Source organism: Lissotriton vulgaris, chromosome 4_1, assembly GCF_964263255.1.
Source record: "Lissotriton vulgaris chromosome 4_1, aLisVul1.2, whole genome shotgun sequence".
Taxonomy (NCBI): domain Eukaryota; kingdom Metazoa; phylum Chordata; class Amphibia; order Caudata; family Salamandridae; genus Lissotriton; species Lissotriton vulgaris.
The window spans coordinates 221586107-221605677 of NC_141691.1; the positions used below are offsets into that span (position 1 = coordinate 221586107).

At 48.2% G+C, this 19571-nt stretch overlaps 1 protein-coding gene across 1 annotated transcript in view; it reads right to left on the reverse strand.

Moving 5' to 3' along the window:
- The window catches only part of ATP1B4 (ATPase Na+/K+ transporting family member beta 4), a 217156-nt gene that overhangs the window by 101651 nt on the left and 95934 nt on the right, over window positions 1-19571 (reverse strand). Inside the window, exons 4-5 of the mRNA XM_086918519.1 lie at window positions 19406-19534; window positions 1090-1194 (exon numbers count right to left, since the gene is read on the reverse strand). Of these exons, the coding sequence (XP_086774645.1) occupies window positions 1090-1194; window positions 19406-19534 (234 nt within the window). The remainder of the gene's footprint in view (window positions 1-1089; window positions 1195-19405; window positions 19535-19571) is intronic.

The following is a 19571-nucleotide window of genomic DNA, read 5'->3' on the forward strand; positions in this document are numbered from 1 at the left end:
AATAAAAGTATTTCTCCTCTTTGCGCCTCCTTTTCAAAGGCGTTAGATTTTTGGCGCTGCCTCAGATTAAAAGATCCTTGTAAATCAGGGGCAGAGTCAAAAAGCAGTGGTTGCTGCATGGGTACGCCCACAGCAACACCCATTGTACGCCCCTTTGCCGCAGAAAACTGCGCAAGGAAGTCCATATTTACAAGGCGGCATTAAGCCACGCAAAGTGGCCGAACAACGCCTTGTAAATATGGAGCAGGGCATTGCACTACTGGAGCGTTGGGAAAAGTGAATATTTGAAGTTTGCCCACTAGGGCTTGATTGTACCTTGCTCTATTAATTTAATTTAATTGATTCAAATTCCCTTTTCTTCATCAATTAGAAAGAGCATCATAATGTTCTGTGTTTGCTTCGAGGGGTATGCCCACGTCACGCTGTGTAAACATAGTTGTAAAATGGCACCTCACTATTGGTGAACAAGGCTGCAGGACAGTCGAAACGCGTCTGATGGATTTTCGGTAGCAGGCTAATAAATGTGAAATCCACGCTTAAGTATACGTATTCCTGGCTCCTTTACCACATCGAAGGGAGGTTAGGCGTATAAATATATATATCTGCCTCACCGATCGCATATTCCAACTAGTCAATACATGGAAGCAACTCTCCTACCAGTCACAAGGCCTGTTCAGAGGGATTTTTGACTTAAGGCACACCTTTAACCACTTGCAACCAGTTTTTGGGTATATATCGGTTTTACGAAGTTGTATACAAGAAAAAAATGCCATGACATAAACCTTATATGCAAATGTGCAGAGTGTAATATGCAATTTATTACCATTGTTGTGGGTGAGGAGTAGCATCATGACCCATTCAAGCTTTGCCTCTTGTAAGTAATAGCCCTTCCCGACACTCAACAATGGAAATAAATAGAGGATTACAATTTGAACATGCGCATAAATAATAGACATGTCTGTTTTTATATATACCATAAAAATATGTCAAAGTTCAGTTTTAAATACAATACGCTTTCCAGGATCAACCTTTTTAGCTACTGATAGATTGAGACTATTTTATCAATGTAATGAAAAAATAAAAACATACCTTCAAGAAATCTGTGCATGTGTTCTACATATGGTGACCATGTGGAAATTTCTGACGCGTTGAAGGCCACGTGAAACCCACTCGTGTGGGGACTAATCATTACTCCTTGGAGGAAAGACATTCAGAGTTATTCCGTATACAGTCGAATTCAGTCAAAACTTAGGCATTACAATTACTAATATACAAAAGGTGCATTTCAAATATTCAAAGAGCACTGTGGTGCTGTGGGAACATTCTCCAGGCAGTGGCGGAGTCTGCACTAATTTAATTATATGACATAACGAAGCGTGGAGGCACTTAATTTGATTTTACAATTTTAGAGAGTTTAACATGCTGTTAAGTGTTTTTGGAGCTTTGATTTTTTTTCTACTTTTTTGTATTGTGTTGGGCGAGGCTAGCACACTGGGTTTGTTTTCTTGTTTCTGGATGAATTTGTAAACGAGTTGAGTGTGACACTGAGATATACTGTAGACAGGTGCAGGCAGTAGTGCTGCTGTTGCACTCTTTCGGTTTGCCTTGCGCAGGTAGAAGTGCTGCTGTTGCACTGTTTGTGTGTACCTGGTGCAGTCAGTAGTGCTGCTGTTGCACTGTTTCTGTTTACCTGGTGCAGTCAGCGGTGCTGCTGTTGCACTCTTTCGGTTTGCCTTGTGCAGGTAGAAGTGCTGCTGTTTCACTGTTTGTGTGTACCTGGTGCAGTCAGTGGTGCTGCTGTTGCACTGTTTCTGTGTACCTGGTGCAGTCAGCGGTGCTGCTGTTGCACTCTTTCGGTTTGCCTTGCGCAGGTAGAAGTGCTGCTGTTGCACTGTTTGTGTGTACCTGGTGCAGTCAGTAGTGCTGCTGTTGCACTCTTTCGGTTTGCCTTGTGCAGTCAGCGGTGCTGCTGTTGCACTGTTTCTGTGTACCTGGTGCAGTCAGCGGTGCTGCTGTTGCACTCTTTCGGTTTGCCTTGCGCAGGTAGAAGTGCTGCTGTTGCACTGTTTGTGTGTACCTGGTGCAGTCAGTAGTGCTGCTGTTGCACTCTTTCGGTTTGCCTTGTGCAGTCAGCGGTGCTGCTGTTGCACTCTTTCGGTTTGCCTTGTGCAGGTAGAAGTGCTGCTGTTGCACTGTTTCTGTTTACCTGGTGCAGTCAGCGGTGCTGCTGTTGCACTCTTTCGGTTTGCCTTGCGCAGGTAGAAGTGCTGCTGTTGCACTGTTTGTGTGTACCTGGTGCAGTCAGTAGTGCTGCTGTTGCACTCTTTCGGTTTGCCTTGTGCAGTCAGCGGTGCTGCTGTTGCACTCTTTCGGTTTGCCTTGTGCAGGTAGAAGTGCTGCTGTTGCACTGTTTCTGTTTACCTGGTGCAGTCAGCGGTGCTGCTGTTGCACTCTTTCGGTTTGCCTTGCGCAGGTAGAAGTGCTGCTGTTGCACTGTTTGTGTGTACCTGGTGCAGTCAGTAGTGCTGCTGTTGCACTCTTTCGGTTTGCCTTGTGCAGTCAGTAGTGCTGCTGTTGCACTCTTTCGGTTTGCCTTGTGCAGTCAGCGGTGCTGCTGTTGCACTCTTTCGGTTTGCCTTGTGCAGGTAGAAGTGCTGCTGTTGCACTGTTTCTGTTTACCTGGTGCAGTCAGTGGTGCTGCTGTTGCACTGTTTCTGTGTACCTGGTGCAGTCAGCGGTGCTGCTGTTGCACTCTTTCGGTTTGCCTTGTGCAGGTAGCAGTGCTGCTGTTGTACTGTTTCTGTTTACCTGGTGCAGGCAGTAGTGCTGCTTTGCACTGTTTCTCTACTCCTCTGGAGGGCAGTACCGCTGCTGTTGCATTGTTTCTGTCCTCCAGAAGCAGGCAGCACCGCTGCTGTTGCATTGTTTCTGTCCTCCAGAAGCAGGCAGCACCGCTGCTGTTGCATTGTTTCTGTCCTCCAGAAGCAGGCAGCACTGCTGCTGTTACACTTTTTCTGTACTCCTCAGGCAGGCGGCACTACTGTTGTTGTGCTTTTTCTGTGCTCCTCTGGATGGCAGCACTGCTGTGGTTGTACTTTTCTCTGCACCTCTGGATGGCAGCACTGCTGCTGTTGTGCTTTTCTGTACTCCTCTGGCAGGCAGCACTGCTGCTGTTGTGCTTTTTCTCTGCACCTCTGGATGGCAGCACTGCTGCTGTTGTGCTTTTCCTGTACTCCTCTTGATGGCAGCACTGCTGCTGTTGTGCTTTTCCTGTACTCCTCTTGATGGCAGCACTGCTGCTGTTGTGCTTTTTCTGTGCTCCTCTGGATGGCAGCACGGCTGCTGTTGTGCTTTTCCTGTACTCCTCTTGATGGCAGCACTGCTGCTGTTGTGCTTTTTCTGTGCTCCTCTGGATGGCAGCACTGCTGCTGTTGTGCTTTTCTGTACTCCTCTGGCAGGCAGCACTGCTGCTGTTGTGCTTTTTCTCTGCACCTCTGGATGGCAGCACTGCTGCTGTTGTGCTTTTCCTGTACTCCTCTGGATGGCAGCACTGCTGCTGTTGTGCTTTTCTGTACTCCTCTGGCAGGCAGCACTGCTGCTGTTGTGCTTTTTCTCTGCACCTCTGGATGGCAGCACTGCTGCTGTTGTGCTTTTTCTGTCCTCCTATGGCAGTCAGTCCTGCTGCTGTTGTGCTTTTTTCTGTACTCCTCTGGCAGGCAGCACTGCTGCTGTTGTGCTTTTTCTGTACTCCTCTGGATGGCAGCACTGCTGCTGTTGTACTGTTTCTGTGCTCCTGTAGATGGCAGCACTGCTGCTGTTGTGCGATTTCTGTACTCCTCAGGATGGCAGCACCGCTGCTGTTGTGCTTTTCCTGTACTCCTATGGCAGGCAGCACTGGTGCTGTTGTGCCTTTTCTGTGCTCCTCTGGCAGGCAGCACTGCTGCTGTTGTGCTGTGCTTTTCTGTACTCCTCTGGCAGACAGCACTGCTGCTGTGGTACTTTTCCTGTACTCCTCTTGATGGCAGCACTGCTGCTGTTGTGCTGTGCTTTTCTGTACTCCTCTGGCAGACAGCACTGCTGCTGTGGTACTTTTCCTGTACTCCTCTGGATGGCAGCATTGCTGCTGTGGTACTTTTCCTGTACTCCTCTGGATGGCAGCATTGCTGCTGTTGTGCGATTTCTGTGCTCCTCTGGCAGGCAGCACGGCTGCTGTTGTGCTTTTCCTGTACTCCTCTTGATGGCAGCACTGCTGCTGTTGTGCTTTTTCTGTGCTCCTCTGGATGGCAGCACGGCTGCTGTTGTGCTTTTCCTGTACTCCTCTTGATGGCAGCACTGCTGCTGTTGCACTGTTTCTGTACTCATCTGACAGGTAGTTCTGGTGAAGTCAGCCAGTATTGCTGCTGCCCTGTAACTTCTGCTCACTTGGAGCAGTTAACGTGGAATCTGTCACAATGTTTCTCCAAACTGTGTGACACCACACCTGTGCACTGGGACCTGCTGATGTAACTCTTAGGCTCGCGTGACGTAGGTCAAAACAAATCAAATGCTCTTCATTTGATTTGCAATACCAGTCATAAAAGCACAGAACAAACAATTAAAGCAGTTAAAAATCTTTAGTAAATACATCAGCTATCCAGAGACTACGAATTCATATAGAAGCAGAACGCCACTTGTAAAACTAGATGAATAGCAACCTGCATTACAATTATCTAAAAATTGAAAATGCGAGGCATCTGGCTGTGTGTGAAGAATGTGGAGGCTTATCCTAAAAAAACCTTACAAACAAAAACCTCAATTTTAGGGTCTGCTATGTTGGTAGAAAATAATGGGGGGGCGCCGAAAACCATTAATCTAATCATTATCATCATAAATATCTTTCTACAATTTGCGAACCTGTCTTTAGGACCAAATTTATAGGAAAAGGTATTATTAAAGTGACACAAAAAATATATATATAATATTATCACAAATTAGCAAAATACACCCCTGCCAGAAACAGGGTAAAACGCAGCAGACTTTAGGTGAGTCTAATAATTGCGGGTACAATAAGGCTGGTCTCACTCGATTAAAATTCAAAGGCACAAACACGGTGTAAGGTGTCGAGTACAGTAGTCCCATCATGTGATGTAAGTATTCCTACTTCCGTCCCTTTGTTTTAAAATATCTGTTGCACATAGTAATTCTGCTGCTACATTTTGTACACTTTGGGCAGGGAGTGCTGGCTCTGCTGCACTCTCTGTCTCTGGTGCAGTGTTCTTCTTCTAAAACTGCTTAGACCTGGTTCAGCCAGTGCTTTCGTCACTTGTACAGGGAAGGTTGCTGCTGTCATGAATGTATGCACACCTGGTGACGTTCAGCAGTCCTTATGCACATATTGCTGCCACTGCAGCATTGTTTTTGTAGTCATGGTGCAGGTTCTGCTGTTGTGAGCAGGGCTTGATAATATAGAAGTGCAGGTCTATTTGTTTGCTACCAAGATATGCTGGCATTGTCCCAATAAAAGGATGTTCTGAGAAGTGCTGGTACTCTCCCTTTTAAATCAGAGGGGTGCAGGCACGTATTTCCTGGCAGGAGCTGCCTATTCAAAGGCCTGCTTGTGACACTTTCTTTACAGTTGGGCATGTAGTACTGTTGCTCCCACTGATGCCCATTATATTGCTGCCGTCACAATATGTCTGCACACTTGCAAGAGCCAGGCAATACTCTAACTTCCTCATTGTTTCTGTGCATCTGGTATAGCTAGGACTGCTGTTTCTAAATTGTTACTGTGCACCTGGAGAAAAGAGAGTGGCTGCTGTCACACTAAGTTTGTACCCTTGAGCCAGGTAGTACTGCTGCTGTAAGGTAGTACTAATGCTATCGCGCAGCGTCTGTACTCTTGATGTAGGCAGTACTCATGCAGCCACAGTGTGCCAGTATCCCTGATGAAGGTAGTACTGCTGCTGTAAGGGAGTACTAATGCTATCGCGCGGCGTCTGTACTCTTGATGTAGGCAGTACTCATGCAGCCACAATGTGCCAGTATCCCTGATGAAGGTAGTACTGCTGCTGTAAGGGAGTACTAATGCTATTGCGCGGCGTCTGTACTCTTGATGTAGGCAGTACTCATGCAGCCACAATGTGCCAGTATCCCTGATGAAGGTAGTACTGCTGCTGTAAGGGAGTACTAATGCTATCGCACTGCGTCAGTACTCTTGATGCAGGTGGTACTCATGCAGCCACAGTGTGCCAGTATCCCTGATGAAGGTAGTACTGCTGCTGTAAGGTAGTACCAGTGCTATCGCGCGGCGTCTGTACTCTTGATGCAGGTGGTACTCATGCAGCCACAGTGTGCCAGTATCCCTGATGAAGGTAGTACTGCTGCTGTAAGGGAGTACCAATGCTATCGCGCAGCGTCTGTACTCTTGATGCAGGTGGTACTCATGCAGCCACAGTGTGCCAGTATCCCTGATGAAGGTAGTACTGATGCTGTAAGGGAGTACTAATGCTATCGCGCGGCGTCTGTACTCTTGATGCAGGTGGTACTCATGCAGCCACAGTGTGCCAGTATCCCTGATGAAGGTAGTACTGCTGCTGTAAGGTAGTACCAATGCTATCGCGCGGCGTCTGTACTCTTGATGCAGGTGGTACTCATGCAGCCACAGTGTGCCAGTATCCCTGATGAAGGTAGTACTGCTGCTGTATGGGAGTACTAATGCTATCGCTTGGCGTCAGTACTCTTGATGCAGGGGGTACTCATGCAGCCACAGTGTGCCAGTATCCCTGATGAAGGTAGTACTGATGCTGTAAGGTAGTACTAATGCTATCGCGTGGCGTCTGTACTCTTGATGCAGGCGGTACTCATGCAGCCACAGTGTGCCAGTATCCCTGATGAAGGTAGTACTGATGCTGTGAGGTAGTACTAAAGCTATCGCGCGGCGTCTGTACTCTTGATGCAGGCGGTACTCATGCAGCCACAGTGTGCCAGCATCCCTGATGAAGGTAGTACTGCTGCTGTAAGGGAGTACTAATGCTATCGCGCGGCGTCTGTACTCTTGATGTAGGCAGTACTCATGCAGCCACAATGTGCCAGTATCCCTGATGAAGGTAGTACTGCTGCTGTAAGGTAGTACTAATGCTATTGCGCGGCGTCTGTACTCTTGATGTAGGCAGTACTCATGCAGCCACAATGTGCCAGTATCCCTGATGAAGGTAGTACTGCTGCTGTAAGGGAGTACTAATGCTATCGCGCGGCGTCAGTACTCTTGATGCAGGTGGTACTCATGCAGCCACAGTGTGCCAGTATCCCTGATGAAGGTAGTACTGCTGCTGTAAGGTAGTACCAGTGCTATCGCGCGGCGTCTGTACTCTTGATGCAGGTGGTACTCATGCACTCACAGTGTGCCAGTATCCCTGATGAAGGTAGTACTGATGCTGTAAGGGAGTACCAATGCTATCGCGCGGCGTCTGTACTCTTGATGCAGGTGGTACTCATGCAGCCACAGTGTGCCAGTATCCCTGATGAAGGTAGTACTGCTGCTGTAAGGGAGTACCAATGCTATCGCGCAGCGTCTGTACTCTTGATGCAGGTGGTACTCATGCAGCCACAGTGTGCCAGTATCCCTGATGAAGGTAGTACTGATGCTGTAAGGGATTACTAATGCTATCGCGCGGCGTCTGTCCTCTTGATGCAGGTGGTACTCATGCAGCCACAGTGTGCCAGTATCCCTGATGAAGGTAGTACTGCTGCTGTAAGGTAGTACCAATGCTATCGCGCGGCGTCTGTACTCTTGATGCAGGTGGTACTCATGCAGCCACAGTGTGCCAGTATCCCTGATGAAGGTAGTACTGCTGCTGTAAGGGAGTACTAATGCTATCGCGTGGCGTCAGTACTCTTGATGCAGGGGGTACTCATGCAGCCACAGTGTGCCAGTATCCCTGATGAAGGTAGTACTGATGCTGTAAGGTAGTACTAATGCTATCGCGTGGCGTCTGTACTCTTGATGCAGGCGGTACTCATGCAGCCACAGTGTGCCAGTATCCCTGATGAAGGTAGTACTGATGCTGTGAGGTAGTACTAATGCTATCGCGCGGCGTCTGTACTCTTGATGCAGGCGGTACTCATGCAGCCACAGTGTGCCAGTATCCCTAATGAAGGTAGTACTGATGCTGTGAGGGAGTACTAATGCTATCGCGCGGCGTCTGTACTCTTGATGCAGGCGGTACTCATGCAGCCACAGTGTGCCAGTATCCCTGATGAAGGTAGTACTGATGCTGTAAGGGAGTACTAATGCTATCGCGCGGCGTCTGTACTCTTGATGCAGGCGGTACTCATGCAGCCACAGTGTGCCAGTATCCCTGATGAAGGTAGTACTGATGCTGTAAGGGAGTACTAATGCTATCGCGCGGCGTCTGTACTCTTGATGCAGGCGGTACTCATGCAGCCACAGTGTGCCAGTATCCCTGATGAAGGTAGTACTGATGCTGTAAGAGAGTACTAATGCTATCGCGCGGCATCTGTACTCTTGATGCAGGCGGTACTCATGCAGCCACAGTGTGCCAGTATCCCTGATGAAGGTAGTACTGATGCTGTAAGGTAGTACTAATGCTATCGCGCGGCGTCTGTACTCTTGATGCAGGTGGTACTCATGCAGCCACAGTGTGCCAGTATCCCTGATGAAGGTAGTACTGCTGCTGTAAGGTAGTACCAATGCTATCGCGCGGCGTCTGTACTCTTGATGCAGGTGGTACTCATGCAGCCACAGTGTGCCAGTATCCCTGATGAAGGTAGTACTGCTGCTGTAAGGGAGTACCAATGCTATCGCGCGGCGTCTGTACTCTTGATGCGGGTGGTACTCATGCAGCCACAATGTGCCAGTATCCCTGATGAAGGTAGTACTGATGCTGTAAGGGAGTACTAATGCTATTGTGCGGCGTCTGTACTCTTGATGCAGGTGGTACTCATGCAGCCACAGTGTGCCAGTATCCCCGCTGAAGGTAGTACTGCTGCTGTAAGGGAGTACTAATGCTATCGCTCGGCGTCTGTACTCTTGATGCAGGTGGTACTCATGCAGCCACAGTGTGCCAGTATCCCTGATGAAGGTAGTACTGCTGCTGTAAGGGAGTACTAATGCTATCGCGCGGCGTCAGTACTCTTGATGCAGGTGGTACTCATGCAGCCACAGTGTGCCAGTATCCCTGATGAAGGTAGTACTGCTACTGTAAGGTAGTACTAATGCTATCGCGCGGCGTCTGTACTCTTGATGCAGGCGGTACTCATGCAGCCACAGTGTGCCAGTATCCCTGATGAAGGTAGTACTGCTGCTGTAAGGGAGTACCAATGCTATCGCGCGGCGTCTGTACTCTTGATGCAGGTGGTACTCATGCAGCCACAGTGTGCCAGTATCCCTGATGAAGGTAGTACTGCTGCTGTAGGGGAGTACCAATGCTATCGCCCAGCGTCTGTACTCTTGATGCAGGTGGTACTCATGCAGCCACAGTGTGCCAGTATCCCTGATGAAGGTAGTACTGATGCTGTAAGGGAGTACCAATGCTATCGCGCAGCGTCTGTACTCTTGATGCAGGTGGTACTCATGCAGCCACAGTGTGCCAGTATCCCTGATGAAGGTAGTACTGCTGCTGTAAGGTAGTACTAATGATATCGCGTGGCGTCTGTACTCTTGATGCAGGTGGTACTCATGCAGCCACAGTGTGCCAGTATCCCTGATGAAGGTAGTACTGCTGCTGTAAGGTAGTACCAATGCTATCGCGCGGCGTCTGTACTCTTGATGCAGGTGGTACTCATGCAGCCACAGTGTGCCAGTATCCCTGATGAAGGTAGTACTGCTGCTGTAAGGGAGTACCTATGCTATCGCCCAGCGTCTGTACTCTTGATGCAGGTGGTACTCATGCAGCCACAGTGTGCCAGTATCCCTGATGAAGGTAGTACTGATGCTGTAAGGGAGTACCAATGCTATCGCGCAGCGTCTGTACTCTTGATGCAGGTGGTACTCATGCAGCCACAGTGTGCCAGTATCCCTGATGAAGGTAGTACTGCTGATGTAAGGGAGTACTAATGCTATCGTGCGGCGTCTGTACTCTTGATGCAGGTGGTACTCATGCAGCCACAGTGTGCCAGTATCCCTGATGAAGGTAGTACTGCTGCTGTAAGGTAGTACTAATGCTATCGCGCGGGCGTCTGTACTCTTGATGCAGGTGGTACTCATGCAGCCACAGTGTGCCAGTATCCCTGATGAAGGTAGTACTGCTGCTGTAAGGTAGTACTAATGCTATCGCACGGCGTCTGTACTCTTGATGCAGGTGGTATTCATGCAGCCACAATGTGCCAGTATCCCTGATGAAGGTAGTACTGATGTCGTCACAAAGTGTCTGCATCCTTGATGCAGATCACTCTCATGCAATTAAATTGTCTCTGTGTCCCTGGAGCAGTTAGTATTGATACTGTCGCACAGCGCCTGTACCCTTTATGCAGGTTGTATTAATGCTGTCACATTGCATGTGTATCCACGATGCAGGTAGTGCTGAAGCAGTAGTAGTATGTCAGTACCATTGTTACTGGTGGTACTCCACGATGTCACATTGTGTCTGTATCCCTGGTGTAGGTAGTACTGGTACTGTTGCATGGCATCCGTACCATTGAGGTAGGTAGTACTACTGCTATCAACGTGTGTCTGTATGTCAGGTGCATGTAGTACTGAAGCTGTGGCGCAGTGTCAGTATCACTGATCAAGCTGTCACATCGTGTCTGTATTCCTGGTGCATATATTACCAAAGCTGCCCTAGGATTTATGTACTATAGATGCTGGTAGTACTGGTGCTGTCGCTCAGTTTCAGTGCCCTTTCTGCAGGTAGTACTGGTGCCTTTGGTCAGCGTTAGTGCAACTGGTACTGGTAGTACTGGTTTTGTTGCTCAGCATCAGTGCCCCTGATACAGGTAGTACTGATGGTATTGCTCAGTGTCTGTCCCATAGTTGCAGTAGTACTTGTGCTGTTGCTCAGTGTCAGTGCCACTGGTGTAGGTAGTAATGGTGCTGTCGCTCAGTGTGAGGGCCACTGGTGCGGTTTAACAGCATCAGTACACCGGGTATAGATAGTACTAATTGTGTTGCTCAGCATTAGTACCTTTTGTTCAGGTTGTGTTGGTGCTGCAGTAATGGGGCTGACGCTCAATTTCAGGGCCACTGGTGCAGGTAGTACTGGTGCTGCTTTGTTTAATAAAGTGTCAGAACAAGTAGAAGTCGTCACACTTTTATCTGGAATGATTCCAATGTATTGCTTCATTAGAGGATCTATTTGGCCTTTGACTCTTGTATGTAGGCAGAGTCAATTACAGCCAACATGGATCATAGGGCAGGTAAGAAAAAGAACAGACAACACGTGTTTCGCCCCCTCGTAGGGCCAGCAGACCAAGGGGCTTCCTCAGGGCGTGAAATTAGAGTAGCGTAAGCGAGTCCTGCTTAGTATAGCGAGTCCGAAAAGTTTTGCACGTGGGAACTCCGGTCATTGACGTCTAATTCGGGTCAGTTGGCAAGAGCCAACTCACCCGAGTACGTGAGGGCTAAACACGTGTTGTAAATGTACATATATTTATATAGCGCAAATCACCGACCCGGTATCTAAGCGCTTGCTTAAGGAACCTGTCCTGGTATTCCCCTGTGAGATAACCCCGGCAGGGTATCCACAAGGTGAAAGCCAGGCATCCCGCCGCGAGGGGCTGTTGTGGAGATTAAGCAAGTTATTGCCCAGAGTCGCAGAGTGTGAACCCATGAATCGAGTAGGCACCGGAGCAAGAATTGTCGAGTCCGTGGACATTTTTGGGACTCAAGACCCCGCCGAGCCGGGAATCGAACCCTGGTCCCGGGCTGACCTCTGCTTCCAGGTCGCCTCCTCTAACCAGTGAGCCACACTTCTCCAAGTATGACTGCTCTCACGTTGCCTCTGTGCTGCTTGCTGGTGCATCGGTGGAGGGATAAAGTGTGCTCTAATATTGAGCTAATACTCCCCCCGGCCAGACCTCAGAAGACTTTTAGCCCCAGATTCAAGGTCAGGGTGAAGCTGCCTTGAAAGGCATCGGCCAAGGCACACTTGATCTTGATCTGGAGATGAAACACAGCAGGGGGAGCGAGTCGTAAATTTCGACAGCAGCAGCAGTGGGAGGCGCGCGCGTTGAGCTTCTTCCGCTGCAGGACATTCCATTCTAATAAAACAACATCTTTTTTCTTGCCCATTATTTCCGATCGGACCCATATATTAATTTCATTTTTTCCTGAACGTAAAAAAACGTAGCCTGGAAGGACGTCAAAGCAAAGGGAAGTAATTGTAAAATGTCCAGTGGCAGCTTTTGCCCTGTTCAGAGGGGTAGAGGTTCGTGCACCGCTGAGGGTCAGAGGTTAAGGTCAGGATTAATGGGGCCATCTAGGTCCTAGAGGTCATTGTGCAGGCCTGCTGCAGCTCTCAAGGGAAGGGCGGGAGAGACAGGGGCCAAGGTCATTCACAGTCGGGAGGGTCTCACAGGGGAGGCATACACCATTCAAGAGGTAGAGGGGGCAGAGGCCAAGGCTTCACGGCAGAAGCGACTCCACGTCAGCAGCACTGAAGGTTCTAATCCAAGTTTATGCTTTTAGATAGGGCACGAGTGGGGTGAACGCTGTCCCGATTTAATTTCCACAAACACCAGGACACTTTCAGCAGCGCCTGCACGTTGTCTGCTTTACATCTGCAACAAGCAACAAGTTCAGGCGGGGAGGGGGCTTTCTTGTTTAAGACTCCTGCATGGCCCACAAAGGCCGAATTTGAGGGGTCATCAGGCCTCCTTTTCTTCCAGTCTTGGCTGGGAGCAGTCTGGGAACTCACACCTGATGCAAATGAATGAGTGAATGAGGTCACTAAACTAGGTTACTCCCCCCACTTCTTTTTTTAGGGCCTGTTCCCTGCTTCTAGATATTTAAAACGCCAGAGCCCCTTAGGAGCCACCCTGTCTAATCATTCTAGGGATGTTATTCCATATTCTGGGTTCAAGTTAGTCCCGGAAAGGAATCTGTTAAAGTGGAGTGTTTTGGCATCTGATCTTCCTAGGTTACGTGGCGCAGACCCAACTTACATAACTAGATTTATTATCTGGCAGCTTGCTGCAGCTTTCTTCATTTCTCTTAAAATCCTTGGTGTTCAATGCCAGGGGCGTAGCTTGGTCAGTGAGATGGGAGTGGGGGAAGGGGTGAGCTATAGATTGCCCAACAATTCTGCTGATCAAAATACATTATACAAAAGCAGTGCCACAGGGGCCCTTAAGGAGCAGTAGGAAGGGAGAGGAGTGCTGATTGTGAGTGGTACTTCGAACTCAATATTTTGCAAAAAAAAACATTTTAAGACCTTTGACCCCTTCCCTGCTACCGTTGGATGTTAGCCGTTGCAAGCACTACCTCGCTGGTGCTGCGAACGTCCAAGGGCTGACGCGGCCCGCCCACTCTGCGGATCGGCCACACTACTGCGAAATAACAGCCGCGGCTAAGGTGTTAAAACAGAGACAAGAGTGGGCGTTTGGGTGTGAAAGTGTTTTTGTTTGTATGTTTATGTAAAAATCCCAAGTGAAATCCAACAAACACCTCACAATACCCGACTTAAAGCAACTGTACCCAACTATTTACAACAGAATACATTTATTAGGGGGGTGTAATGCCCCAAACACCTCCAGCCCTGAAGCTACGCCCCTGTTCAATGCTTTTAAAGGCGCAGCTGCAATTGCTTCCTTGGTCCACCCTTTGTTTATCTTCTAATGCTTGGCGGTACCAGGCTGTCATTAGCTTCATCTAACGTGTCATAGGACAGTACTATCTGGGCATTACATAAGCAGAACCTTAATTTGCGTATCATGTGCTTTACCATCTCGGCACAACTCTTCTTTACAATAATCGTGGTATCATTCTAAATTCCTGCACCTGGGATTACTGACAGAGCAGGGGTACTAGTTCATTTTTCATTCTGAGAACGTCATCTTAGAATAGGGTTAGCCAGGGCCCTTTGCAGGAGGCAACAGAAGCTTGCACCGCCCATTACCCGGCCAGTGCTCCCAGTGACAGTACCAAGAAAACAAATAGCCACTTCGCTCCTACAGGTGTGACAATTCAGGCTATTCCATGCCACCCACAACTACAAGAAAGGTGTGGGTGGCAAGAATCATTCATTTCTAATGTGAATTATTAAACACTGTTGTTGTGTTCATCTTAACTCCTTGGCCGCAGCGGTAATTCTGCCGCGGCACTGGGGGGAGGGGGACCGCGCGGCGCCGCCGTGCTCGTGACGGAACCACTCCGTCACGAGCCACGGGCGCGCTGTGCTTGTGACGGAGTGGTTCCGTCACGGCCCTGCCGCTCATTAGAACGGCCGCGCAGGCGTGGAATTCCTGCAGCGTGGGCGGGGTGGCTGCGCCGTGACGGAACCACTCCGTCACCAGAACAGCGCGTCCTTGGCTCGTGACGGAGTGGTTCATGAGCACGGAAGGGGTTATAATTAGACAGACAGAGCCACCATGTGGTGCACTGTCATTAATGCTTGTGTTGGGAATTAAGTGCCGGTGCTGTGCAGCGGAAACCACCAGCTCAATTTAACCCCTTCGCTGCGGTGGGAATTCCGCCGCAGCGCTAAGGGGGTGGGGGGGTCGAGTGGCGCTCGCATGCTCGTGACGGAGCCGCTCCGTCACGAGCCTCTGTTGAGCTGTGCTCGTGACGGAGCGGTTCCGTCACGAACGCTCCCGCTCAATGGAACGCTCAGCGCAGGCGTGAAATTCGCTCCGCGCAGGCGCGCTGAGCGGGCCATGACGGAACCGCTCCGTCATGAGCACAGCTCAACCGAGGCTCATGACGGAGCGGCTCCGTCATGAGCATAGAATGGGTTAAGCGTTGGAGACAGCACGTTAATACTGCATGGTTTCCCCCATGATGCATTTACAAACTATGAATTTTTGCAGTTTTCCTCCATAAATTCAGCTATGTTTTATGTGGCGAAAACCAAGTGCAGTAAATATTTGCAGATGCAGGAGTTATTACTGCAAAACTCGAAATCCGTATTCGGGTGCAAAGTTAAGCGAGAATTAGGATTGTTGCAGAGAAGGAATGAAGCACTTAGGACCCCATTTACCAAAGGAAGAACTGCTCCGGAATGGGTTACTTACATGACACGATACACACACTTCACAGAAGTGAACAGGGCACATCAAGTGCACGATGGGTCTGCGTAATTCGTATAACACAACTTTGCTCTTGGTACATCACCGAAGCACTTTAATGTGCGCATCACAAGCATAGGCAATGGGAGTAACTGTATTACATGCCATGAATTGCATGACAAAAATATTGCATCCTCTATATCGACATTGATATAGTTGTTTTGCTGAATTCAAATGCTTTTCAGTAATGAAAACTCACATTCTAGCTGACTTAGCCAAACTGGACCACAGACTCCATCGTTGCTGTGGCGTTTTGTTGTATCACGCGAATAGATTTGTATTTTCATGTCTCAGTAGGATATAAATAAAATGTGTTGCACATAGGAGGGCAAAGACAGTCACAGACTGTTCTGAATACAGTATACACCCTCGAGGTTAAACCAAGCTGTCCTAGCGAGAATCACGTACCATGTCACTTTACTGTTCCATGTGCAGATGCTTCTTGTGAAAGTTTGATGTAGCAGAATTCTGAGACTCTTGCTGAATGTATTGAGTTGTAAATGTTTCTCTTTTGCGTTATTTTGATTGGCTTAGAGGCTGTGAACCAAGTACCACTGTGATTTCTTGGTGTAGAAGAGATTGCCCTTTCCCCTTCCTGTATAAGGTGAATCTATGCAACATTTCTTTCCCATTTTAAATTCTATATTGTGCTAATCTGAACTTAATTGAGTGCTCAATTAATGATGCACCTTAACCGAGCTTTGCACTCTAACTTAGGGACTAAGGTCCAGATGTATGACCATTTGCTTTTGAGACTTGCAAATTACGAAAAATTGTGAGTCGCAAAAGCCAATGGTCAACAGTGTCAGAGACACTGTTAGCGATTCCCAATGGGGTCGCAAAATACGAGGCTCATGAATATTAATGAGTCATTCGCAATTTGCCCTCCCAGGGATGGTGGCCTGCTGGGATCAGTAGATCTCCATGTCAGGGACTGCTTTTAAATAAAGCAGCTTTTTTTTTTAATGCAGCCGTTTTCCTTTAAGGAAAACGGGAGGCATTTAAAAGAAAAAAGAAACATTTTTGTTTGATTTTTTTTAAGGGCAGGCAGTGGTCCATGGGACCACTGCCTGCCCTTAAAAAATATTTTCCCATGCATTCCCAAAGGGGAAGGGGTCCCCTGGGGACCCCTTCTCAAATACTTTACCACCTACTTGAAGTAGGTGGTAAATTACGACGGTTTTGCAAACACAATTGCAGTCGCAAAACAGTCATACATAGGGGTCAGACTCGGTATTAGGAAGGGATGCCTTTGAAACGCTCCTTCCCAATAGCGAGTCACAGATCCTAATTTGTGAGTCACAAATGAATTGCGACTCGCTAATTAGGGTCGCAAAACAGTCATGCATAGGGCTCAGACTCGGTATTAGGAAGGGACGGCCTTGAAACGCCCCTTCCTAATAGCGAGTCACAGATCCTAATTTGTGAGTCACAAATGAATTGCGACTCGCTAATTAGGGTCGCAAAACAGACATACATAGGGCTTAGACTCGGTATTAGGAAGGGACGCCCTTGAAATGCCCCTTCCTAATAGAGGGTCGTAAATCCTAATTAGTGAGTCGCAAATAAATTGCGATTCGCTAATTAGGGTTTGTACACACCCCTTAGGTATGTTTGCATGCGCAAACGGGTTGCAAACCTGTTTGCGCATGCAAAAATACTTCGTACATCTGGCCCAAAATAACTTTGATTACATTGAACTAATTCCTGTATCGCTAAGCTTATTAAAATGAAACCTTTAATGCTGAGACAACATTGTCTGCCATTCTTGTAGGAACAAATGTGTTCTACATTACTGCCATATAAAATTGACACCTTTAGCTTCTTAAATTGACCCTGGCCCAGTGGGCAGCACCATACTCTGTCTGTGTAACTCTCTCAACTCATTTTTCATAGACAAAATCTCCACCATTAAAAATAATATTCCCCCCCTTCCTTGTCTAAGGTAGGTGCTCTCCCTCCTTCGAATCCCTGTTGTCTGCACAAATTCCCTCCTATTTCTCTAGATGAATTCTTCTCGATACTACGTGTAGTTAGCTCCGGCTCTCCCCATGACAGCTGCCCCCCCCCCAAATTTTAAAGGATGCTTTCATGGCCTGCCCAGGTCCTCCACTTGATTTGCTTAATCGCTCCCTTGCTACAGGCTCTGTCCCCGATGCTTTCAAAAAAGCAGTGGTAGTACCCATCCTGAAAAAACCCGGTTCTGACCCTGCTGTCTTAGGTAATTATCGTCCTATCTCCCTTCTCCCCTACTTGGGGAAGGTATTGGAGACCCATGTTACCCGCTGCCTGAGCGCCTTCATCGAGAAAACTCACTTTCTTGATGACCAGCAGGCAGGTTTCAGACCGGCCCACTCTACGGAGGCAGTGGTGGTAGCGGTCATGGATGCTCTGAGACAGGGGGCGGACAAGAACTCGGCCCAGGCCTTGGTGTTATTAGATCTCTCGGCCGCTTTTGACACGGTCGATCATGTTATCCTGATCGACCGTGTCAGAAATGCGGGCATCCAGGGCCTGGCCCTGTCCTGGATTGGGTCCTTCCTTCAACACCGCTCCCAATCGGTCCAGCTGTCCACCTTCTCTGCCCCCCAAATCTCACTTTCCTGTGGTGTCCCCCAGGGTTCCGCTTTGTCCCCTCTCTTGTTCAACCTGTACATGCAGCCCCTTCTAGCCTCTCTTCGTCACTCTTCTGTCACTATTTTCAACTACGCAGATGATCTGCAACTAATCTTTCCCATCAACTCTTCCCCTCTCTCTTGCTCTAATTTTCAATCAATTATGCTCACCATCTATGAGTGGATGAACTTCAGCCAGCTGAAGCTCAACCCCAGCAAGACTGAGTTGGCTCTGATCGGTGGGTCCACGAACCCTTGCAGTCCTAATTTCTGGCCCCTAGCCCTGCGTTCCCCCCCCTGCCCAGTCAACTCTGTGAAGAGCCTTGGTGTCATCATTTCCAGCGACCTATCGATGAGGCCCCAAATCAACGCTGTCACCTCGGCCTGCTTTTATCACCTACGCAGAATCGGGAAAATCCGAAGGTTCTTATCATCAGAGGCTCTCATCCTTGTAATCATGGCCCTGGTTACCTCACGTATTGATTATGCCAACTGTCTGTACGTGGGGATTCCCGTATACCACCTTCACCGGCTCCAGCTGGTACAAAACCAGGCAGCCAGATTGGTCTTTCAACAGCCCAAATACCAACATGTCATGCCCTTGTTGAAAAGACTGCACTGGCTCCCGGTAGCGTACCGCTGCATTTTCAAAATGGGATGCACTGTCTTCAAATCTCTATCTGCTTCTGCCCCTTCCTTTATTTCTCTCAGCCTTCACCCTCACGTTCCCTCACGGCACCTTCGGTCCTCTGCTCACAATCTCTTGATCACTCCCAGGTTTAAACGGAAGAAACACGGCGGTGCCTGCTTCTCTTTCCTTGCTCCGTCTACCTGGAACTCCCTTCCCCTCTCAATTCGGCTCACTCCGGACTAGATCACTTTTCGTAAACACTCGAAAACTCATCTGTTCCATCTAGCCCATGATTAGCCCCTTTTACCCTCCTGCTTCCTCTCTCCACTTGTCTCTGAGCGCCATGAAACCAATTGGTGACCGTACGCGGTAACAAGTATTTTTAACATAACATAACATAACATAACAGGGAGTACATCGGTTGTGTGCGCTATCAACATTATCAAGAAAAGTGGACATTGAGCTAAGAATAGTAAATGCATAGTTAACTTGATGATGGTGAAGTAGGCAATGTAGTGAATGTGATAGTTTTGTAGGTCAGGACTGGTGGCTAGGTGGACTAACCCTCCAGGGATCTGCATTTGATCTCCTGGTCATAGGTTCAAACCCAGGTGGGTTCACTGAGCCTTTTATCTTTTCCAGGTCAGTAAAATAAGCACCATTGAGTTGGGTAAAAACAAACACGTTATTCAGCAGCAAAATAACTTTGTGGTTGAAGATGCACTTTACAAATACACCATTTGTTAGGATGATATTGTTGACCTCCAAATAGTGATCTACAGTCATTGCAGCAGGGCCACATGTGACATGGCTCAGGCTGCAATCAATGCTGCCATCAGTAAACCAAAGTAAGATGTCTTGCAGATTGTTTTACAAGAATTGACAATAAAATGCAAATGTAAATGATAAAAAGTACAAGAACATGATTGTAGGTACGTACCTGGTGGAAACACTCTTTCACGGTAGGTCGGCACATATGGGCTTATGGTGAGCAGCAATACATACATACACAAGGAGAACATTCCAGCAAGAAATGCATAGAAGATGATGTAGAACAATAATATATAAGCTGTAAATAATAGAAAATGTCATTGTTAAAGAGTTGA